The sequence below is a fragment of the Elgaria multicarinata genome, chromosome 1, assembly GCF_023053635.1.
Source record: "Elgaria multicarinata webbii isolate HBS135686 ecotype San Diego chromosome 1, rElgMul1.1.pri, whole genome shotgun sequence".
Classification (NCBI taxonomy): Eukaryota; Metazoa; Chordata; class Lepidosauria; order Squamata; family Anguidae; genus Elgaria; species Elgaria multicarinata.
In genome coordinates this window covers 83,647,954-83,672,489 of record NC_086171.1, presented here as the reverse complement: position 1 = coordinate 83,672,489, position 24,536 = coordinate 83,647,954, and the positions used below count along the sequence as shown (strand labels likewise).

The window sequence follows — 24,536 nt, the reverse complement described above, 5'->3', positions numbered from 1 at the left end:
CCAATACAATTACACTGCAGTCAGCAGGTCCTCAATCACATGTTGACATCTGACATACAAGTAGGTTAGTTGCCTGTTCTCGATGGGGTTACACTTCCCATGAATGAACAGGCGTGTAATTTGGGGGTACTCCTGGATTCATCTTTGTCACTTGAAGCACTCCTGGGGTTTGACTCAGGAGCACTTGCAGGAGAACATTTACTGGCCATTGAATGAAGTCATAGCAATGTTAGCACAACTGGTATCTGGGTGTGTTAATCCTTTTGGGGGTCTTAGGAAGTAATTGCAGCCTTGTTTATTTACTTTGTATTATTATTATTATTATTATTATTATTATTATTATTATTATTATTATTATATTTTAGCATAGCTGAGCTTGGGCAATGGTGTTTCTACCAAAAAAACAAAAAGTAACAACAAAAACAGGAGTTTACTGCTGCAGGGTGGGGGCGGGAAATCCCCATGCCAGGAGGGAGTGCAGGGTTTTCCAGTGGTCATCTGGGTACTAGAGCCTGCCTGCCTGCCCACCGTCCTCTTCCCGGTGACCAATCACTGATCTCCATCCACCCTGAAACGCCCCCGGATCAAAGCCAGAGCAAGATGACATGGTGGAAGGTCCATGTTGACCTCGCTTCCAAGGGACAGGCCCCCCAACTTTTTTATATTGCAGCTTCGGGGAAAAGCCCCATGGCGGTTGTGAGTTGGCAGCTGCGTTGTATAACTGATACAGTGGCACCACACAGACACTGCAGGGCAAACAAGATATTTATACAGCCCGCAGGTCTTGTTAATATTTTTTTCCCTCTGCGCTTATAACCATTAAAAAAAACTGACAATGTGTGCAGATTTCATCAGAATTATACCCATTTTGCAGAAGGCATGATTGTGGCTGAGAAAGTATGGAATACACCAGTCTTGCAAAGTAGCTCAGTATTTTTGTTTCTATTTTATGGTGGAAGTGGGAGGTTAGAGCAGCATAAGACTACTCTTCAGTATAGTACAGTGTTGCTATCCAGACTCCTGGTGTGTTGGTGTTTTAAGGAAATGCAAATTGGGCTGTGAAGTTGATTGTAGCTACAGTGCAACTTATTTAGGAAGGACTGTTAATGTGTATATAGTTTTATTAAGAGAACCTGCCATTTTTAGTTCTTGCAGGAGGCCCAAATGGAGCCTCTCCCCATCTCTCTCTTAGGGCAGGCCTTGGAGCTGAGATGGTATGCCACATAGTTCCTCAGAGGTTAGTGTTTTCTCATGTAGTGTAGTAATAAATAACCTTGTTGTGATGGTACCTGAATCTACTCTGTGTTGCCTACAGAGCAGTTGAGCAGATCATTTCCCTACACCAGTATTAACCACCTCCTTCACCCCTGTAATGACCATTAGCCCAAGGGCCATCACAAGGGTGAAAGGAATCAGGTTAAGAATTAACAGTTTCAGCTGCAAAGACATTGTTCAGGCAATGGGTCTACCCATTAAAAAGCAACAGAGGAGTAGACCTAACATAGAGATACCTCAGAGGTTAAGTCTACCTATCTTGATAGACAAGTGGCCAGGCCTTGTCACTACCAGAAATCTGTTTCCAGGTGTTATCATGGATGCACATTTTTTTTAAAAAATGTACAACTGTGTACAAAACGTGCAGTTCCAGGAAAAATATGCAATTCTAAAAGAATATTGCTGCAGCTCAAAATTCAAGCCATGCAAAAGTGGTATTATTAGCTGGCGTAAAAGGTGGCTGATTACAATGTGAAAAGTAAAGAGCCCTCTTCCTCGACGTGGCCCCCCACTTGGTGGGCTGAGCAGTGCTGCTCTGTTTGGACTTGGGCACAATTTACGGGTCAGAGTCCCTGGCCAGATCTACACGTTGTAGGCGCTTGCGTGCATCTGGAGTGCACCCCGAAGCTCATCGAGACACACAGGCTTACTTTCAAATCGCATTTTCCCGGCTTTTGAGCGCTGTTATTTACTCCATCTTAAGTCAATTTAAGGCATTCCTTCTTCTAACGTGTGTAACAATTATTCGCTCTTTCCTCCCCACCCCGCTCCGCCCAGACTTATTTTGTTGCCTTTCAACTTCTGATACTATTTCCGGTGCGAACAGCAGCATCCATCTTTAATCATCACCTTTCCCGCGGGCGAGGACAGGTGAGGTTGGTTCCATTTTCCTCATTGCTTTCCTCTGTTGCTTTTCCCATTTTAAAAAATTTTTTAGCTCTTAATAGGGATGCGCATATGTGCATGTTCGGTTAATCTGCTCTTTACATAGCGGCGTCGATTGTGCATATACTAGTCTATAGGCAACCCACAAATCCAGCACGAAAAGCAGCATCCATCTTTACTCTTCACCTTTCCCCTTTCCCGCAAGTGAGGAGAGGGGAGGTGGGTGGGTTCCATTTCCCTCATTCCTTTCCTCTTTTGCCTTTCCCAATTTTATTTTTTTTAAGTTGATGATAGGGATGCGCATATGTGTTCGTTCGGTTAGGGTTAATCTGCTGTTTACATAGCGGCGTCTATTGTGCTTAAAGTCTATAGCCAACCCACAAATCCGGCACGAAAAGCAGCATCCATCTTTACTCTTCCCCTTTCCCGTGAGCGACGAGGAGAGGGGAGGTGGGTGGGTTCCATTTCCCTCATTCCTTTCCTCTTTTGCCTTTCCCAATTTTAATTTCTTTTTAGCTCTTAATAATGATGCGCATATGTGCATGTTTGGTTAATCTGCTGTTTACAGAGCGGCGTCGATTGTGCTTTAAAGTCTATAGCCAACCCACAAATCCGGCGCGAAAAGCAGCATCCATCTTTTCACCTTTCCCAAGAGCGAGGGCAGGGGAGCTGTGTTCTCATTCACTTTTTTCTTTAGAAGAAAATGCCGATGTTTTTATGTCTGTTGATGAATGCATGTTCTCTTTTTAATGTATTCTTCCCCCTGCCTCATGGCATAATTTCTTAAAGTAAGAACAGATACTTTCGTCAGTCCCCCCCCCCCTTTTCAAAACCTGCACTTTTGCACAGAATTTTTCTTAGCAGAACTGCTTTTGCTGCCTGGTCAAGCTCACTTCATTTCTGCATGTTGTAATGTAAATAATGTTAAGTTTCTCCCTCCACACACAAACCCACCCCACCTCTCCTTAGATTACCCTTTAATTTTGATGTTTTTATGTCTGCTGATGAATGCATGTTCTCTTTTTAATGAAGTGCTATTTTTTATTTATGTACATTATTAATTTAAATAAAGTTATTTTTTAAACAAAACTTCAGTTTTTGGAGGCTACTGGTTGAAAAGGGAAGTACAGATGCCAATACAAAAGGTTTTTATTCAATATGAAACAACGTAACACAAAACATAAAGTCGCGAAGAGAGTGAAGGAATATACAGCAACAACATTGCAATTATAGTACACTTTAATTTTACCGACGCAACTCTCTATTGCGCCACAAGTATGTGCAAATAGCATCCCTAACTTCGGTTCCCTCAGCTACACGCTTGTTTTCATTATTAACATATGGTTGTCCTAGGGTCGCAAGGTTACCCCCATAGGGCTTCATAAGCCATTTCCGCAACTGAAAGACAATGTTTAAACCAACAGGAATGTTTAAATTGAAAGACATAGCAATTTGTCTCACATGCGCACGTGTACAGGCAACTTGGGGCCAAAGGGAGAAAAACCTTGCTATACAAAACTCTCCTTCAATTGTCTCACATGCGCACGTGTACCAGCAACTTGGGGCCAAAGGGAGAAAAACCTTGCTATACCAAACTCTCCTTCAATTGTCTCACATGCGCATGTGTACCGGTAACTTGGAGCCAAAGGGAGAAAAACCTTGCTATACAAAACCCTCCTTCGATTGTCTCACATGCGCATGTGTACAGGCAACTTGGGGCCAAAGGGAGAAAAACCTTGCTATACAAAACTCTCCTTCAATTGTCTCACATGCGCACGTGTACCGGCAACTTGGAGCCAAAGGGAGAAAAACCTTGCTATACAAAACCCTCCTTCGATTGTCTCACATACGCACGTGTACAGGCAACTTGGGGACAAAGGGAGAAAAACCTTGCTATACAAAACCCTCCTTCGATTGTCTCACATACGCACGTGTACAGGCAACTTGGGGCCAAAGGGAGAAAAACCTTGCTATACAAAACTCTCCTTCGATTGTCTCACATGCGCACGTGTACAGGCAACTTGGAGCCAAAGGGAGAAAAACCTTGCTATACAAAACCCTCCTTCGATTGTCTCACATACGCAAGTGTACAGGCAACTTGGGGACAAAGGGAGAAAAACCTTAATATACAAAACCCTCCTTCGATTGTCTCACATGTGCACGTGTACAGGCAACTTGGGGACAAAGGGAGAAAAACCTTGCTATACAAAACCCTCCTTCGATTGTCTCACATACGCACGTGTACAGCCAACTTGGGGACAAAGGGAGAAAAACCTTAATATACAAAACCCTCCTTCGATTGTCTCACATACGCACGTGTACAGGCAACTTGGGGCCAAAGGGAGAAAAACCTTGCTATACAAAACCCTCCTTCAATTGTCTCACATGCGCACGTGTACAGGCAACTTGGGGACAAAGGGAGAAAAACCTTGCTATACCAAACTCTCCTTCAATTGTCTCACATGCGCACGTGTACAGGCAACTTGAGGCCAAAGGGAGAAAAACCTTGCTATAAAAAACCCTCCTTCGATTGTCTCACATGCGCACGTGTACAGGCAACTTGGGGCCAAAGGGAGAAAAACCTTGCTATACAAAACCCTCCTTGGATTGTCTCACATGCGCATGTGTACAGGCAACTTGGGGCCAAAGGGAGAAAAACTTTGCTATACCAAACCCTCCTTCGTTCGTCTCACATGCGCACGTGTACAGGCAACTTGGGGCCAAAGGGAGAAAAACCTTGCTATACCAAACTCTCCTTCGATTGTCTCACATGCGCACGTGTACAGGCAACTTGGGGACAAAGGGAGAAAAACCTTGCTATACAAAACCCTCCTTCGATTATCTCACATGCGCACGTGTACCAGCAACTTGGGGCCAAAGGGAGAAAAACCTTGCTATACAAAACCCTCCTTCAATTGTCTCACATGCGCACGTGTACCAGCAACTTGGGGCCAAAGGGAGAAAAACCTTGCTATACAAAACCCTCCTTCAATTGTCTCACATACGCACGTGTACAGGCAACTTGGGGCCAAAGGGAGAAAAACCTTGCTATACAAAACTCTCCTTCGATTGTCTCACATGTGCACGTGTACCAGCAACTTGGGGCCAAAGGGAGAAAAACTTTGCTATACAAAACCCTCCTTCGATTGTCTCACATGCGCACGTGTACCGGCAACTTGGGGCCAAAGGGAGAAAAACCTTGCTATACCAAACCCTCCTTCGTTCGTCTCACATGCGCACGTGTACAGCCAACTTGGGGCCAAAGGGAGAAAAACCTTGCTATACCAAACTCTCCTTCAATTGTCTCACATGCGCACGTGTACCAGCAACTTGGGGCCAAAGGGAGAAAAACCTTGCTATACAAAACCCTCCTTCGGTTGTCTCACATGCGCACGTGTACCAGCAACTTGGGGCCAAAGGGAGAAAAACCTTGCTATACAAAACCCTCCTTCAATTGTCTCACATGCGCACGTGTACCAGCAACTTGGGGCCAAAGGGAGAAAAACCTTGCTATACAAAACCCTCCTTCAATTGTCTCACATACGCACGTGTACAGGCAACTTGGGGCCAAAGGGAGAAAAACCTTGCTATACAAAACTCTCCTTCGATTGTCTCACATGTGCACGTGTACCAGCAACTTGGGGCCAAAGGGAGAAAAACTTTGCTATACAAAACCCTCCTTCGATTGTCTCACATGCGCACGTTTACCGGCAACTTGGGGCCAAAGGGAGAAAAACCTTGCTATACCAAACCCTCCTTCGTTCGTCTCACATGCGCACGTGTACAGCCAACTTGGGGCCAAAGGGAGAAAAACCTTGCTATACCAAACTCTCCTTCAATTGTCTCACATGCGCACGTGTACCAGCAACTTGGGGCCAAAGGGAGAAAAACCTTGCTATACAAAACCCTCCTTCGGTTGTCTCACATGCGCACATGTACAGGCAACTTGGGGCCAAAGGGAGAAAAACCTTGCTATACAAAACCCTCCTTCGATTGTCTCACATGCGCACGTGTACCAGCAACTTGGGGCCAAAGGGAGAAAAACCTTGCTATACAAAACCCTCCTTCGTTCGTCTCACATGCGCACGTGTACCGGCAACTTCGGGACAAAGGGAGAAAAAACTGTCCATAACCTAGCACTATCCATGGACTCCATCTTCTCCACAACGAGCACAACGACCCAAACAGGGAATTCTGGGATTTGAGGAATTTTTTAAAAAGGGGGGGGCAAGGGAGAACATCACAAGCATCCACCAAAGCCAGCCTCTAAGAAACGCCCACTTGGGACGGAAGGGACGGAAGGGACAGAAATTTAGAAGAGTGTGAACCACTCCAACGAAATGAAATGAAAGAAAAGGCGCATGAGGCAGTAAAGAAAGAGGCACTTCATTTAGGTACGTATTTAAAAACGGCAGACGGAAGCGCCTTCGCAACGACGTGTAGCTCTGGCCCCTGTCTGTCAAGTGGTTTTGAGCAGGCCTGAAATCCCTGTATAAGCTGGGGCAAAGGTGAAGAGCTTTTCCTGGGATCATCTTTTGATACATGGCCTGAAATCCCTCCCTGTTTGGATTCATCACCATTTGCGACTTCGAAAGCACTCTGCGCATGGATTCTCTTCTAATTGGACTTTGGATTTCTAAGGACTGTGCCATGAAAAGTACTGTGAGGCTTTTCATAGACTTAAACTTGCATTTGCGGTGGATTGGGTGTTTGTCATCAGCTCAGTTTTCGGCAGGCTGAGTTTGACTGTTTGGACATTTCCTGTGCCAGGACTCAGGTGGCTGGGAGTTGCCAGGGCTAAGCAGAAGCATAGGACTCCTGGTGCCTGGGATTTTTACCCACCCCGTGATCTTGTTTAGGGTTTGGCCACGTCCCCTCCAAGTGACCAACATATGCGGTGTTTGGACAAACTCCCTTGGGATGGTTTGTTAAGCCTTCCAAGAATTCCTCTGTGTGACTGCCTGAAGCATCATGTCAGGAATGGAGCCTAAAGTTTTCTGACCATCAATCAGCTTTAAGTGTTTTTTGAAGTGTGTAACCATTAAGGTTTTCACCATGAGATTTCCCTGAATAAAAGAAGTCTCACTGATTGGGTGTCTCATATCAGTTGGCCAGCATGTGTGAATGCCAGAGGGACCGTGAAACATGACACAATTAGGCTTGCAGCAGCAACTATTATGATAGATACCTCAAACGGCTGTAGAAAGGGAGTCACGAATTATTATCAATAATTAGAATGCCTTAAAATACTTTATGCCTAGGAATGTCGAGATTTAGAACAGGCAAATACAAGCTGTCCAAACCTATCTTAGGCTCTAGAACGGAGAAGTTTTTAAAATGTACTGGGTTAACATTCTTCTTCGGAGCAACGCACTTGCCAAGATGTTGAAAGGAAATGGAAACATAGCCACAGAGATGAACTAGACGTTGCACACAGTGGAGGCTGGTGGCTCCGATGCATGGGGTTTCAGACAAAACTCTAAAGAACCCAACAGGGTTCAGCACCTTGGATAGATCCAGACACGAAGCTTCAAGAGATACGTTTGGCGGGGAGAAGTAGCGGAAGGAAAGCGTGCTTAACTCAAGGGTGCAGAACCTCAGGCCCGGAGGCGAAGGCGAACCTTCCTGGGGACACAGTCCAGACCTCTGGAGTTCCCCAGACGGCCACGCACCCTTTACTTGGTTCCACTTCTTCCCTGACCACTGATGGTTTGGTGGTTCCTGGATTTTGCAGTTTTCCTCCCCCGATATAAAAGGTTGAAATGCCTCCCCTAGGGCTTCAGTTACTGGCAGCGAGAGCTTTATGCTAAGATATGCTGGCGTGTTGGGCTCCACCCCTTTTGCCTTTGGCTCCACCCTCTTTCACCTTTGGCCCCTGCTCATCGCTGGAATGCAGCCCCCCCCCCAAGGCCTATTCGGGCCCTTGGGCTGAAAGAGGTTCAACGCCACTGGTTTAGCCCTTCCCCAGCCATAGCTTCTGCCTTACAAATTGTAGCTATGCCCAGTTGCTTCTTCACTCCACACCTCCCTCCTAAAGTGGTTGTTCTTTCCTTTTCTTTTTAAAATTGGTGTTCTAATGCATGCATCGATGTGTAACATATCACTTCTCATACACCACAAGCATCATGTTCCAGCACCCTCAAGAGCAGAACTATCTGAGACAAGGAGGTGCCTCCTGCTGGCTGTGCCTCCACACACTTTGGAGATAATCCAGAGAAAGATAACCACAGAGTTAAATTTCTGAAGACCTGTGGGGTTTAATGAGACTTAGGCCTAACCTACATCAAGCAGGATATTGCACTATGAAAGCGGCATATAAAAGGCAGGAGCCACACTACTGCTTTATAGTGGTATTGAACTGCACGGACAACTGTTGGAGCCCATTGGCACAGACCATATACCACTTTCATACTGCTATATCCTGCTTGGCGTGGCTCCTGCCTTTTATATACCGCTTTCATATCTCTTTCATAGTGCAATATCCTGCATGGTGTCGATTGGGCTTATCTCGGGATAAATCTGGTCCATGCAAGCACATCAAACAATGTCAGGTTAAGGAAATGCCACAGTGTTGGGCTTCCTGGGATTTTAATTACAAGCCACGTGTTTCTAGTCCTCTTGAATGAAGAGAATATGTAAGACTGTTATCTGTCTAGCAGTTATCTGGTAAAGACTTTCAAAAAAAATTAAAGGGGGCCGTGGTTTGGCATACTTTCTAAAGGTCAGGGCTCTCCTCCCACCAACACCTCTGAGTTTCAACTGGTAGCGCTACCTTGGGCCACCTCCTGCCCCAGTTTCTGCCACCCACATCCTTGCAAATGTATTCCAGATGTTGTGCAACATCTCTAAATTTAATCTGTGCTCAAGGAATTTCTCTGCTACTGCTTGCATCATCATAGTAAGTATACAAGGCACAAAATATGGGGAACTGAAGTGACAAAAGTAGAGCAATATGCACTAAGCTCTCTGTATCGTTTGCTCACATAGGCCATAGCTAGACCTAAGGTTTATCCCTGGATCGTCCAGGGGTCAAACCTGTTCATCTAGGTGACACACAGGGGATCCAGTGCTCAGGCAGGGGCGAACCCTGGATGAGCCCAGGAGAAACCTTAGGTCTAGCTGTGGCCATAGTCAAAGCCCCTGGCCTTAAAAAAGTTAATTTGTAGTAGCTTGCAGTACAAGGAACACTGGCTCATGAAACTAATAGGCATTCCCAAAAAAACTGCTTGCAAAGACAGACATACCAGTATTGCGTAGTGCAATGCACAGCCTGATGGTATCCCACAGAGGAAATGATTCTAAGTTTAAAACAAAAGCAGACATTAACAATCTGGCAATTCCTACTTGGTCTGGTTTTGAACACATTCAGATGGAGACTGGGAAGTTGAAGAAATGGCCCAAAGCAGTAGTTCATTGCTTTTGTTTTGTGAGATAGCCCTCTCTGTCACACTCAAGATTCTGTCACAGGTCCAAACAAGACAAGATGTAAGATGCATTTAAGGGCGCAATCCTATGCATATTCAGACAGAAAAAAGGTCCTATAACCCTCAGCATTCTCCAGCCACCCATGCATAGGATTCCACTCTTAATGTGTCTTTTTCAATTGAAAAGAAAAGCTGCAAGGAGAGTGCTATCAGAATTGGGAATGCTGTATAAAGAATCCCTTTGCCTTTTGCAGTAGCTCCAGTGAACCCCGACTCCCTAAGATGGAAGCTGCCAAGGGAAAAAGGACTTCCAGACCCTGAAATCTAGAATGACCACTGCACTATGATCCAAAAAGAAAGTAGTAAAAATATTTCAAAAATCACATGAGATCACTAGGATGACATAATTTTCTCCCAGTTTGACGAAGTCTTAAATGGACCTTTTAAAACTGCCAAATCAACACCAGAAATCTGTCCAAATGTTACCCCATTTGTAAATATATAAAGCAGAACTATAAGGCACCAACCAGTGACATCACTTCCCAGATTATTACAGCCTTGAGCATCGTCACATTTTGCCACGAGGACTTAAGAAATTCTTCTTCAAGGCTTAACTTCCCAGGCTGCAAAATGAGATCATTTACCATCGGGGTGGCTTCTGTGAAATCCATCAGCAGATCTCCAGGCTCCAAGGCAAATGTACTTCCAGTATCTGTGGGGCTCTGGAACACAGCCAAGATTCAATAACAAGTTATTGGGTTTGAGTTCTAAAATTTAAATTTTCATTTTAGCAGATTACCTTAATGATGTATAAATCCTATATTTACTAGCAGTGCTAGAGCCACAACAATATTGGTTACAGAGGAAGCAATGTACTTCTTAACTGTTTGGTCTCCCAGAACTGGAAAAAGGCCCAGTTCAGACATTAGCAAACCTCCAACCGGTGAAAGAATGGGCAGATATTCCTCACCTCTACAACTCACAATATAATATGTACATTGCGTGTGCTACATGGAGATGAAGTACGAATGGAGGCTTCATTTGTAGAATTCATCCCCCTCAAAGAAGGGGAGAAAGATCACACAAATCAAGTTTATGGGCAGACAGGCTGGCACAATGGCACATGCAGCACTCGCCTCAGATTTTACTTTATGTATATGGTGGAAGGGTGGAATCCACAGATGTTCCTCCACCAGGTGAAGATCCTGGGAACTGGGCCTATGACTGGTTCAGATGTTTATCAAGTGGTGACAGTCTGTGTGTGGTGGAGAATGGTGGAGAGTTATGGAAATCTGTGCATGTCTTGTGGCGAGCTGAACGCTCAGCCACACAATTCATCCCCATTGGGGGGGGGGAGGCAGGGGGAGATTGGCTGGCTGGGTTTATAGTCCTCTGTGTTAAGCTTTTGCACTACTTTAGGATAGGGGTAGGCAACTTGTGGCTCTAAAGATGTCCTGACCTGCAGCTCCCATCGTCCCTCACCATTGGCTCTGCTGGCTAAGCCTGATGGGATTTGTAGGTCAAAACATCTGGAAAGTCACAACTTGCTAGGGTGCCCACTTGTGAATTGCCAACAAATGCCAAAAAGAGCATATGCATCATCAAAAAAGAGAACACCCTTCGGATAAAATTTGCTAATTTATATGAATTGCTGCAAATCCCGAAATTTTTATTATAATTAAATAAAGACAGTGTGAGGAACTGACCAGGGGCTCATCTACACCAAGCAGGATATTCCACTATGATAGTGCTATGAAAGCGGAATATAAAAGGCAGGAGCCCCACTATTGCTTTATAGCACTACTGAAGTGCACTGCAGGATCTACACTACTGTTTTATAGTGATACTGAAGTGCACTGACTACCGTTGGGGCCCATGACACATCTACACCAAGCAGGATATAACAATATGAAAGCGGTATGAAACTGATATATGGTATGCGTCATGGGCCCCAACAGTTGTCAGTGCACTTCAATACTGCTATAAAGCAGTAGTGTGGCTCCTGCCTTTCATATCCCACTTCCATAGTGGAATATCATGGTGTAGATGAGCTCCAGGTGACCTGTGTGCCATGCTCAGTATGCTGTTGATGGGCAGCTTCAAGGCACAGCCCTTCCTTCCGATGGTATTTTATTTTCTTTACGTCGGATTTGGACTGGACAGACCTTCAAATAGAGGACACCTCCAAAACAGAGGACAGTTCTCTGGTAGCCCTTCAAGCACTGTCCTCTGTAAAAGAGGACACCTGGCCACTGTGCAAGTTGCCCAACCCTACTTGAGAGGAAGGACACTTATGCCACTCCTCCATCATGGACAGCCTGTCATCATTTGGTAAACATCTTAAGCGTTCCTCTGTTTTGTCTAATCTACCAATAACTATGTTTGGTAATCACTGGATTTTTAAAGAGATAATAACTCATAGCAGACCGTTTGTTTGTTTTATCTATGTTATGAGTATCTGCCATTCCTGCAAGGAATTGTGACTGGGCACACATTAGTCCACTTCAGCTTTTCAGAACATTTTTTTTTTTAACAATACGCCATTTCTACCCTTTCAAAATAGCAGTAGGGTGCTCCCACACTATCTACAACAGTAAAATGTTTCACTTCTTTACTCTTCACACAGTCACTTCAGCAGGGGGATACAATGCCAGTTCCTCTCGCTTTTGTCTTCAAGCTGAGAAGAAAGTACTGTCTATCCCATATTCTCCAGCATTGAGTTCAGGAGTATGAGCGATGGTTCTGCTTTTGAAAAAGGCACCACTTAACTAGTTCTGCCCAGAAGGACTGAAGAAGTTGCCTTTTACTCAAGAAACAGACTGAAAGGTTTCATTTATTAACTATGATTTTAATTTCATTTTCCCCTCCCTACATTTCCTTCCAAAGACTCAAAAAAGTGCCATCATTCAGGTTTTGAGAATTTTAACATTGTTTAAATGTACATGATTAACTACTTAAGATCTGGACAGTTAATCAATTGAAATTGTTTTAATTAGTTGACAGCCGTATTCCAAACTAACCAACCCTGTCTCTTTCAAACACTGAGGGCAAACAGCAGGAAAAACTGCTATATCTTCCAGGAGGTAGTACAATCCGGTAATGTGGGAGTATTGTATAACCAGCAGTAATCTGAAGCATCAACCAGCAAAAGGTAGCCAGTTCTAATATACCGTAAATGTATTTATGAATATTCAAGATAAGGGTGGCACCGATTCATGTTTCAGTTTAATGAGACAACTCTGGGTTTCTAAAAATGGGTATGCTGTGACTATAATCGCTACAGCAGTGGTTCCCAAACTGGGTGGTACCGCCCCTTGGGGGGGGATTGCATAGGGGGGTGTTAAGAGGCAAGGGGGTGGCAGGGGGCGCTAAGAGACAAAGGGGCAGCAGGGGGGCACTCGAGGTGGTCTTTTCCATACCAGGAGTTTTGGTAACAGAAGGAAACTTCTGATCGCTATCCTGCACTATGGAGAATGGTTCAGAAGCTCCTGGTTGCACTCCCAACATCATATTTGGTGGAATGTGGTTGTAGTGGGGTCTGCCTACTTCTCTCCAAGCAAAGAAATCGACTCCAGATTACTAAACATGGTGATTTAAGACTCATGTTAAGTGACTTTAAACCAGACATTGGGAAACTGGTATCACTTCATGAAGCCCATCCATCACATTAAGAATTTACAGAATAGCAAGGTACTCTACCCTAGTTACTAAATGTGATATCTAATATTCTTGCTAAATGACTATCAGACATTGAAAAGATGATATCACTGGATAAAGTTCATCAACTATGTTTAATTGAATAAACTAAACAAATGTAATTGGATTTTGAAGAAATATTAAATTAACTGTTACTGTTTTTGAATTTTATTGTTATTATCTTCCTTAGTGGGTCATTGAAAACTGCTATTCTGAATGATGATTTTTATAGGGTAGGGTAGGGGGCACTGGGCATGAGTTTGTGGAACCAAGGGGGCGGTTACCTGAAAAAGTTTGGGAACCACTGCGCTAGAGTATACTTAAATATAGCAACAAAAGTGGGGTTATTGTTACACAGCAGCCTTCCTCAAGCTGGTGCCCTCCAGATGTTTTGGACTACAACTCCCAGAATTCCTGATCATTAGCCATGCTAGCTAGGGCTGATGGGAGTTGAGGTTCAAAACAGCTAGAGGGCACCAGGCTGTGGCAGGCTGTTATAGAGTGAAAGTCAGTGGAGGACGATATCTGAGAAAAGAGCTTCACAGATACAACATTAGAAACCATGGCTGACCATAACTATGATCAATGTAAAGAAACCATGGACTGGCTCAGGCAGTTTTTCACGTGGCTGTGGAAACATGAAATTTGGCACAAAGGAAACATGAAAACATGAAAACCACTAGAAACATGAAATTTGGCACAAAGGAAATCCAAAACGGGTGCATTCTACATATCTCCCCAAAATATGAGATATGACAATTACCTCAAAGCGGTTAAGGTACTTTCACTTTAACTAGCTAGCTAACTGAAACTTCATAACAAATGACCTCATAATAGCTTGTCTTAATGCCTCATAATACAGTATCTTTTACTACATCCCAGAGATCTACACTCCAGCACAGAGGAAGTCAGGTTGAATACAGGACAGAATGTTGGATTTTGGGAGACCAGTTGGCATTTCATAGGGAAGGGAGATTTTCAGAAACAACCAGGAATGTATATCTAAAATGCTGGGAGAGTGCAAGCTGAATTTAATATCCTTACCTGCTATTAACCTCATTTATTAAGCACTTGAATCATTGCTGACTCCTAGAGGGACACCTGCTTTCAGTGACGTTTTCTTGGCAGACTTCGTAGCGGGCTGGTTTGCCATTGCCTTCCCCAGTCGCGGTTACCTTTCCCCCAGCTAACTGGGTACTCATTTTACCGACCTCGGAAGGATGGAAGGCTGAGTCGACCTGAGCCGGCTGCTGGAGAACCAGCTTCCGCTGGGATCGAACTCAGGCCGTGGGGAGAGTTTCGGCTGCAGTAACTGCCGCTTACCACTCTCTGCCACACGAGGCCACACGAGCATTTTCTAGTTGTCTGTAAATGTACCTTTGTACATGATGAAAAATGTCCTTCCAACGTTGTTTTCTGTGACACAGGAGATGCAGATGAGAGTGGCGGAGACGCTGCTACTGCTGCTGCCAGCGCTGGGGGAAGGTCATCTTCATCACTGTGTTTGTTAAAAGTGCATGAAACTTTGTTCATTGCAATACTGAATCCATTTTTTTTAAAAAAGTACTCGTATTTAGAGGTAGGACAACCTGCAAAAGGTTTTCAAAATGGCTGCCCTTCGGTTCTGCTCACCCTTTCTCTCCTACTATATTTTTATCCAGGTTTTGAAATAGTATGTGTTCATTATACCACTTCCACCACATTCCATATTTAAGAGCAGAAGAAAAGAGGTTCTTAAAAGGCTTTCGCACCTCTCTACCTCCAGGAAACCCTGCTTAGTTAAACTTATCACACTCACTCACACCATCTTTTATAGCTTAGATTTCTGTTTAGACCAGCTTTCTCCAGCGTGGTGCTCACTAGATGTTTTTGGACTACAACACCCATCAACCCCAAATAACATGGCCAGGGATGATGGGAGTTGTACTCCAAAGCTTCTGGAGGTCACCACACTAGGCAAGGCTGTTTGGCTGTTCGCCTTGCTTTAAAATGTTTACAATGTGTTTTAAACGTGGCCTTTCATTTTGTATTATGTGTCTACTTGTATCCTGGAGAATTCTTGTAGGACTAGTTATGGGTTGCAAATTTTAAAAGTAATTATGAATACATTAACAATGTATTCTACAATATATCATACACAAAGCCTTGCCTAACTGTATGTTATGTGTCTCAGATAATAACTGGGATTTGGTTATTGCTTCGGTATGGGTTTCCCAGCTGCCATAACATAACCTCTCACAGAGCATGTTTTTATTCATATAAGCAACAATAATTTGTCAGCACACAAGAACTGCTTACAACTACACTTTTTCCTTGCTACCAAAAAACAAAAGGACTACTCTGTGCATTCATTAGGTACTTTATTAATGCAAAATGACAGATTTTAGCTCCTGACCTATTTAATCTTTCTTTTGTACCAAGGTTGTTGACATGTTCTTTCCCTTCTTACATAGCAGGGATGCTTTGGCTTTCCTCCCGCTCTCGCTAGGTAAATCTGTTTCCCTGTGGTACTCATTTGTATGGAAGTGGCGTTTTCTCCCAAAACATGCCAATTCAGTAAAGATTCGCAAGCACTTCAAAACCAGAACTGCAGTTGGGAACTGTAATCTAGTTCCTTTGCAATCTGGCCATTAAGCTGGAGCACTGAGTGACTTCTGAGATACGGGGCCCTTCATTTGAACTATTTAAAAAACAAGGATTTTAAAAAAATAAATAAGGGTGTGTTCAGTGTAACTTATGTGCATTCTTGCATGTTAAAAGGTATACATGAAGTTTATTCATTTATATTTATTATTTATTTATTTATTTATTTATTTACAATATTTATATACCGTTCCCCATTTTGGAGTGGTGTACAAGATAAAACGAAAATAAAAACAGAATAAAACACTTAAAACAGATTTTAAAAGATGCAAATACAGTGACTCATGGCTGGACATTAAGGAAAGGCTTCCTGGAATAATGATGTTTTCAGGAGGAGCCGAAAGGAGTACAAAGTCAGTGCCTGCCTGACCTCCAGAGGCAGGGAATTCCATAGGAGGGGGGCCACCACTCTGAAGGCTCTTCCCCTGGTGGACTCCATTCAGAGGATGGATCTAGGTGGAACCACCAGGAGCAGGCCCTCAGATGACCTCAGTGACCGGGCAGGTTGGTAAGGGAGAAGGCGCTCTCTCAGGTATCCCAGTCCCAAGTTGTTTAGGGCTTTGTACACAAGTACAAGAACCTTAAACCTGGCCCGGTAGCGACTAGGCAGCCAGTGCAGTTCCCTCAGCAGAGGAGTTACATGCTGGAAAGGGGCAGCTCCAGACAACAGCCGAGCTACAGCATTCTGCACTAGCTCCAGCTTCCGGAGCAGCTTCAAGGGCAGCCCCACATAGAGCACGTTGCAGTAATCCAATCTTGAGGTTACCAATGCCTGTACCACCGTGGCCAAGCTATCCCTGTCCAGGAGAGGCTGTAGTTGGTGAACCAGCCGAAGCTGGTAAAAGGCACTCTGAGCTGTGGTGGCTACTTGAGCCTCCAGCGACAGAAATGGGTCTAAAAGTACCCCAAAACTACGAACCTGTTCTTTCAGAGGCAGAGCAACCCCATCCAGAACAGGCAATGAGCCTGTCTCCCGGACTCAGGAACCACTCACCCACAGGGCTTCCGTCTTGATAACAAAAGTTCTTGCGTGGACTTGTACATCCACAACGTGCACCTGAATTCTTCTACATGAGCCAGCCTGATTTTGACATATATGATTTCTCCCTTTTTGCACTTTTTTTGAATGGGCATCATAAATATTTGTGATGGACACAACACAAGCGAACTGAATCGCCATTCAAGAAGCATATTCATTGCCATTTAAAATATTGTCCAAAGCTCACTTCAGCATGGGGAACTAGGTTTTGGTGGGGAACCTTGGCAATGTCTCGTTGCAAACCTGGGGCATGTCTAGATCAGTGTTTATCCCAGGATCAACCCTGTGTGTCCACATGACACACAGGGGATCTCGGTAGCAGGAAGTAATGAATCCTCCATTTCCTCGGGATAAGTGGGACCACTTTTAGCCCAATTCTTACCGTGGTCTCAGGATCATCCCGAGACCAGGGAAGGTGTGTGGCCACCCATCCCAGCTTCGTCCCGCCTCCTCGCGAGTAAACATGAGGAGGCAGGAAACAAGCACGGGGCACAGCAGGGGAGCAGGATTGGTTTTTTAAAAACTTAATTTTTCATTGGAGCACACGTGCGCTCATTATCTCAAAGAGTCGATAACACCCATGATCAGAATTGCACTTACAAGCTGTACTGCCTCGTCAGTTTCCTCACACGGGATACTTTAACTTCCTGCTTATCTGGCATGCCACTTGTCTGTGTTGTCTCTGGCCTTAAAGGAGCTGGACTTCTAAAAGTAAAAAGGCAAATATTAGACTGTTGGCAGATTAAATAATTTAAAGTGCATTCATTAAATTGAAATAAATTTATATATTACCCAAACCTCAATATAGGTGGCTGTTTCAGATAGAAAAAGTAGCCTTAGCTACCATTCACTCACTTAGCTACCATTCACTCACTGTTAAAAGGACAGGTATCTATTTTTAAAAAAGATGTCACTGGCCCTTTCTACACCTAAGGATTATCCCAGGAAAATGGAGGGATCGTCCCTGCCTGCTTCCAGGATCCCCTGTGTGTCATTTGGATGTATAGGGATGATCCCGGGACAATCCCGGGGGGAAAAGGCAGGTGTAGAAACAGCCACTATGTATTATACTAACATGCTAGAATCAAAATAACTTCATAAAAAAACATTATGCCCTTCACTTTCAGCCCGTGATGTCTTACCTTTTCCCGGAAAGATCTATAAAACAACATTTATTTCCGTGGTTTGGCTTATGAATTCTACAGCAAGATCATATGAGTGAAAAAGAATGAATATCGATTTTTCAAAGAGATAACTTATAATTACTTTGGCTGTTTGTGACTCTGAAGTCTAAAATCACAAATAGCGAAAATAATTACAAGCTATTGCTTCGGGAAAAAATGTATCCAACTTTCCTTTCTCTGATCAGTACTAATGGAAATGCCATGAATAATGTTTGACCTACCAGGAAGCATCTTTGCATTTAAAAAACAAAATAAAAAACCTCACCCCCTACAACTGTTGAATGCTATATTTGCAAAAATATAAATTTGCAACAACAGAACTTTATCAGAAGTTCAACCCACTGCTACAGGATAAAAATGAAGTTAATGGACAGAGTATATTAGTGATCTGGCAGACAATTTGAAAACTTGTCATTTCCCGGTGAGAATGATGGAAATGTGTCAGCAAGCTTCCGCCTACTGATAGGCCATCTAAAGAAGTTTAGAATGATAGGTAACACACTTTTTAATACCAAAAAACAAATGTTGTGAGAAGCAGACTGTATCTGCTAGGCCTCTTCTAATAACACTAGCTGTACCCGGCGTAATATTCGCCGTTGTAGCATTTCTTAAAGTTTATTAATTAAATATCATCGTGGGGGCGCGGGCTGCTTGGAGGCCACCGTTACAGCGCCGTCTGGCAGACCTGGGGGGCAGGGAGGTCGGGAGTGGGGGAGCAGGTGTCCCCCTCTCCCCGGGGTTCCTGTCAGCCTTGGGCCGTCTGCCCAGTTCGCATGAGATTAGGCTGGGGCCAGGGCTTGCAGCAGGTGAGCGGCCTCCCACCCAGCCCCCAAGGGCCCCGGCCATGCCTCGCTCATTCTCACTGCCCCCTTCATGGGGGAGGAGCGAAGAGACAGAAAGGAGGGTAGGATTACCTTGGAAAGCCCGGAGGAGTCGGGCGAGGGGCTTAGCAACCTGTATCAGCTGACGTTACACATTGTTACCGTTGCTTAGCAACCTGTATCAGCTGAAACCTTTACGGAAACACACCAAAGCATTTCATATAGATAGATAAATGTAATATTTTCTTTCAGAACTTGGAGCCAGAAACCAAGACGGGGATGACTGTAAAACAATTGCATTTATTCTGCGGAGTACAACGAAGTAACAGGAGAGCAGCCATGCTAGATTAGAACAAAGATCTATCTAGTCCAGCATTCTGTTCCCATAGCGGCCGACCAGACACCCATAGGAAGCCAACAAGCAGGGCACAAGAGCAAGAGCACCTTCTCACTCATGTTCCCCAGCATACTGCCTCTGATTCTGGAGGCAATACATCACCGTCCTGATTTGTAGTTTTGGCAGTTTTTAAAAAATCCATTCCTTTTTAGCACTTTTTCAGTACTGAAGAAGAACAGGAAGAGGAAATGCACATATGTAAGATTTCCATTTCAGTTTATTTGTCCACATGCAGACCATTAACCTGCCCAAGCCTTGGTTCGGAACATTAACTGCCTCACCTGTATTAGATGAAAAGAAGTAGTAGTGCTGGGTGTCAGCCACATATTAATGACACCTCAGTCCAGATAACCCCTCCCAGTGGTTTCATGTAGAATCTACATTGTAGATGTTGAAAAGCATGGCAGATAAAATAGAGCTCTGTGGAACCCCATAGCGGAACTGCCACTGGACACAGTAATAATCCCCTAGCACCACCTTCTGGAATTGGCCATCCAAGTAGGAGTGGCATCATTGCATATCCCACCACAGGCTGTTTCTACACCTGCCTTTTTCCCCAGGATCATCCCTGGATCGTTCCTGTGCATCCAAATGACGCATAGGGGATCCCGGGAGCAGGCAGGGATGATCCCTCCATTTTCCTGGGATAACCCTTAGGTGTAGAAAATAGGGATGTGCTCCGCTTCTAATCGGACCGGCAAATTGGAAGCGGAGTGGGGGGCTTCGCCTGCCCTTAAGGCGGAGGCGAAGAGGATTGGGGGGCCGGCGGAGCGTGGCGAAGAGGATCGAGGTGAAGGCAGATCCTTCGCCTCGATCCGGAGCTCCGCCGGAAAGGTAAGTGGGGTTTACAGGGCCCTGCCGCTGTCGCCGTCGCCCATGCGGCGACGGTGGCAGGGCCCGGTAACCCCCCTCCCCGCCCTCCTCTCCCTTACCTGCCTCCGTCCGCGGTCCATCGGCATCTTCAATTGAGCCCGCGGTTCCACTGCAGGCTCAATTAAAGACGGCGACGGACCACGGACGGAGGCAGGTAAGGCCCCCCTCTCCCTTGGTCCCTTACCGGGCTCTGCCGCCGTCGCCACATGGGCGGCGACGGCGGCAGGGCCCGGTAACCCCCCCGCCCTCCTCTCCCTTACCTGCCTCCGTCCGCGGTCCGTCAGCATCTTCAATTGAGCCCGCGGTTCCACCAGGAAGTCTGGGCCACTTGCGGCCCAGACTTCCTGGTGGAACCGCGGGCTCAATTGAAGATGCTGACGGACCGCGGACGGAGGCAGGTAAGGTCCCCCTCTCCCTTGGTCCTTTACCGGGCTCTGCCGCTGGGACTGCCTTGAGTCTTGGCGTGCATGTGTATCCCTGGACAAGCTATCATGGTGGCGAGTTTGAGGTTTCTAAAGTGCAAATTGACAGAGCTATGGAAAGGGGTGTGAATGGGGTGCCTGGTTTTCATAAATTCCCCAAAAATCAGGGGATGATGGGACTGTCTTGAGTCTCGGCATGCGTATGTATCCCTGGACAAGCTATCATGGTGTCGAGTTTGAGATTTTTAATGTGCAAACTGACGGAGCTATGGAAAGGGGTGTGAATGGGGTGCCCGATTTTCATAAATTCCCCAAAAATCAGGGGATGATGGGACTGCCTTGAGTCTCGGCGTGCTTATGTATCCCTGGACAAGCTATCATGGTGGTGAGTTTGAGATTTTTAACGTGCAAATTGACAGAGCTATGGAAAGGGGTGTGAATGGGGTGCCCGATTTTCATAAATTCCCCAAAAATCAGGGGATGATGGGACTGCCTTGAGTCTTGGCGTGCGTGTGCACCCCTGGATAAGCTTTCATGGTGGTGAGTTTGAGATTTTTAACGTGCAAATTGACAGAGCTATGGAAAGGGGTGTGAATGGGGTGCCCAGTTTTCATAAATTCCCCAAAAATCAGGGGATGATGGGATTGCCTTGAGTCTTGGCGTGCGTGTGTATACCTCCATGAGGTGTCATGGTGCCAAACTTGAGGTTTCTAACTTTAACAGAAAAAAAGTTGTATACTTTTTTAGCTTAATGCAAGCCTATGGGGGGGGGGAAATGGAGCTCCGATCCGGATCCGGAGCTCCGAGCGGAGCGGAGTGGACATAGGCGGAGCGGGGGCAGGGCGGCCTGATCCGCAAATCACGGATCTGGAAGTGAAGTGGAGCGGGGGGTCCGTGCACACCCCTAGTAGAAAAGGCCACAGTCAGCAAATCCAGGATACCACAGCCCAAGAGAACCAACATGGTTACACTCTCCTTGTCCCTCTCCCAGCACAGGTCACCCTAAAGAGTGACCAAGGCCCTTTCTGCACCTAAGGGTTATCCCAGGAAAACGGAGGGATCATCCCTGCCTGCTCCCAGGATCCCTTGTGTGGCGTTTGGATGCACAGGAACGATCCTGAGACAATCCCGGGATATAGGGCTGGTGTAGACATGCCCCAAGACAGCTTCTGTTCCAAAACCTGCGTTGGAGTTGGTTTAAAACATATCAAGAAAATCAGTTTCATCCAAGAGTACCTGGAGTTGCCCAGGAAGAGAAAGTTGGCAACCATCCTAATGGCAAGAATTGTTAGCCAAACTGTGCTTGAAAGAGCAGATGCTGAAGTAATTGCTAAGAGCCCCAGGGGCCACATTTAAGCATTTAATTCATTAGTAGAACAATATTCAGGCCATCATAGCAATTAGCAACAATAATGCTAGTTTCCTTACGTAGTGCTATACAACACCACACTTTCTAGGAGGTATCATATTTAGCATATAGTTCTCCCCATTTCCATGCATAGTAAGAAGGTTCAGGGGGACAGTTTTTTTGTGGAAGGAGAAAGTACTGGACACACATGCTTTTTGGGGGGATCATATTTCTTTTCAAAATATGCACATACAAACACACGAGCATGGGGAAACCAGGCATCGGGGAGCCAGGCAAGCAAACAGAGACCGGATTTGCACGATCAGGGAGGAAAAATAAGCCACCATGGCTTATTTTCATACCCTGTGCATGCAACCTAATTGCCAAAAATTATCCTTGCTAGCCATGGTTTGTTGGGACATCCGAACCCGACCAGGGTGGATGATGGGGTGGTTTACAAACCATCCCAGAACCCATGGCCTGTTCTAGGGTTGCAAAGTAGTTTCTAAACCACTCCTGCTGGGTTCGGACATCATGACAAGCCACACCCGGCAAGGGTAATAATGGTAATTAGTCAGTGTGCAACGAACACGCGCAAGGCAGAATTGTAACCCACAGTGGCTTGTTTACCCTCCGTGGTCATACAAACCCACCCAGAAGGACATTGGCCGAGTTCACACAATTGGGGATGGAAAATAAACCATTATAGCTTATTTTCTCACTGCATGCATGTTAGTTGCACCCTGCGCCTTTACTATGACTACCCTCGCTAGGCACAGTTCCTTGCATCATCTGAACCCGGCGAGAACGTGTGGTGGGGATGGGTTACAAACTACCCCGCAATTCTAGAACATGCTATGGGTTGTGGGGTGGTTTGTAACCCACCCTCACTGTGCACCCTTGCTGGGTTCATATGATACAACAAATTGTTCCCAGCAAGGGCAATTACGTTAACGACACAATGTGCAACTGGCACACGCAGGGCAGAGAAATAAGCTACAATGGGTTATTTCCCTTCACGAATTATGCAAACCCAGTCAATCCCAATCTTTAAAGTAGCATCAGGTCCACAAAAGCAAACAGCTTGTCCTTGGGGTCCCACTGTTGCCTCCTAAGTAGTCAAGTGATGTGCATACATGTGTGAATCGGTCCATAAACTAAGATTATAGTAGATATGTTTATTCAAATGCTTCTGAATGATACATTTAAGGAGACTGAAAGTTATACAAGAGAAGTTTCTACCTCTCGGCTTCATCACCCCATCTGCAATGCACATCACTTATCATACTGACCTACCTTTCAGGGTTGTAGAATGGATTACTGAAATAATGTGTGTGAAGCACTTTGAACATTGTAAAGCCCCTTATAAGTGCTATGTTTAATTAATTTTTACTTTGCCGGAATGGCATACTGGATAGAGTACTAGACAAGCCAGGGAGATCTGGTTTTAAATCCTTGCTCAGCTTGGCTATGAAAATTACCAAGTGGCCTTGGACCACTTGTTCACCATCAGTCTAACCCACCCCACAGAATTGTTGAGAGGACAAAATAGCCCATACAGGTCTTGCCAATCCTGTTGTTAGAAGAAGGGCTAGCCATAAACATGACAAATAAAAAGCTCTATTCTTTGTTGGTAGTACTACTACTACTACTACTAGTAGTAGTAGTAATATTAATAGGCCCTATCTCAATAACAAAACCACCTCAATTTCTGCTGTGTCCTGCTTTCTAGCTCTGGTTGAAACCTCTTTGTATGTAGGGCACATATGGCGTCGATGCAGAGACAGATTTTGAGGTTGGGTCACGTAAAGGATCACTGAGCGCAAAGGGAGAGGAGCCAGGGCTGTATTTTTTCAGCTTCCTCCCTTGAGAATTCTTTTTTTTTTTTTAAAGAAAAAAATCCAGATATACAAAGCATTTCTTTCAGAAGAGCAACTTTCCAATGTGGCAGAACACAAGAAAACTCTTGTAGCATACCAAAGAAATGCAAATTTTAGAGGTTTGGTGTGCGTGAAACCCAGTGATCTCATTCCAAATACTAAAAAAGGAATAATACTAGCCATGAAGTTCATTTTTAAAAAAAGAAGAAGTAAAATTCTTATTGGAAATGCGTAATGACAGTGAAATAAATAACAACATAGAGGATTTCTAAAACACCTCTGGGTTTTAGCTTTTACTCAAAGCTCATCCAGAATGCCTTTCATTAAGAAAAATGCCAAGGTACCCAGTTTATCTATTCACCATATACCCCAATTGATCATCAGAGAAGCTTATACATGGTTTCCAGGGCCAGACATGCTCAGCTCCAGCATCCATGCCTTCACGCTAAGCCATGGTTAGACCACTAACCCTTTTGCAGCAAATGGTTAGTGAGTGTGTTTAAACCACAGTTATGTACCCATGGTTGGGAATGGTTCACACAACACGCTAAGTCATGGTTCACATGACACGCTAAGCCATAACGTTTAGCTCAAAATGCTGAACCACTATGGCTTAGCGTGTCATCTGAACAGGGTCTCAGAGGGCCAC

At 44.9% G+C, this 24,536-nt stretch overlaps 1 protein-coding gene across 1 annotated transcript in view; it reads right to left on the bottom strand.

The window, feature by feature from the left end:
- LOC134398169 (band 4.1-like protein 4B) overlaps positions 1-24,536 on the bottom strand; it is a 53,737-nt gene that overhangs the window by 15,025 nt on the left and 14,176 nt on the right. The window contains exons 5-7 of the mRNA XM_063125452.1: positions 17,563-17,667; positions 14,658-14,778; positions 10,229-10,306 (exon numbers count right to left, since the gene is read on the bottom strand). Coding sequence (XP_062981522.1) covers positions 10,229-10,306; positions 14,658-14,778; positions 17,563-17,667 — 304 coding nt within the window. The remainder of the gene's footprint in view (positions 1-10,228; positions 10,307-14,657; positions 14,779-17,562; positions 17,668-24,536) is intronic.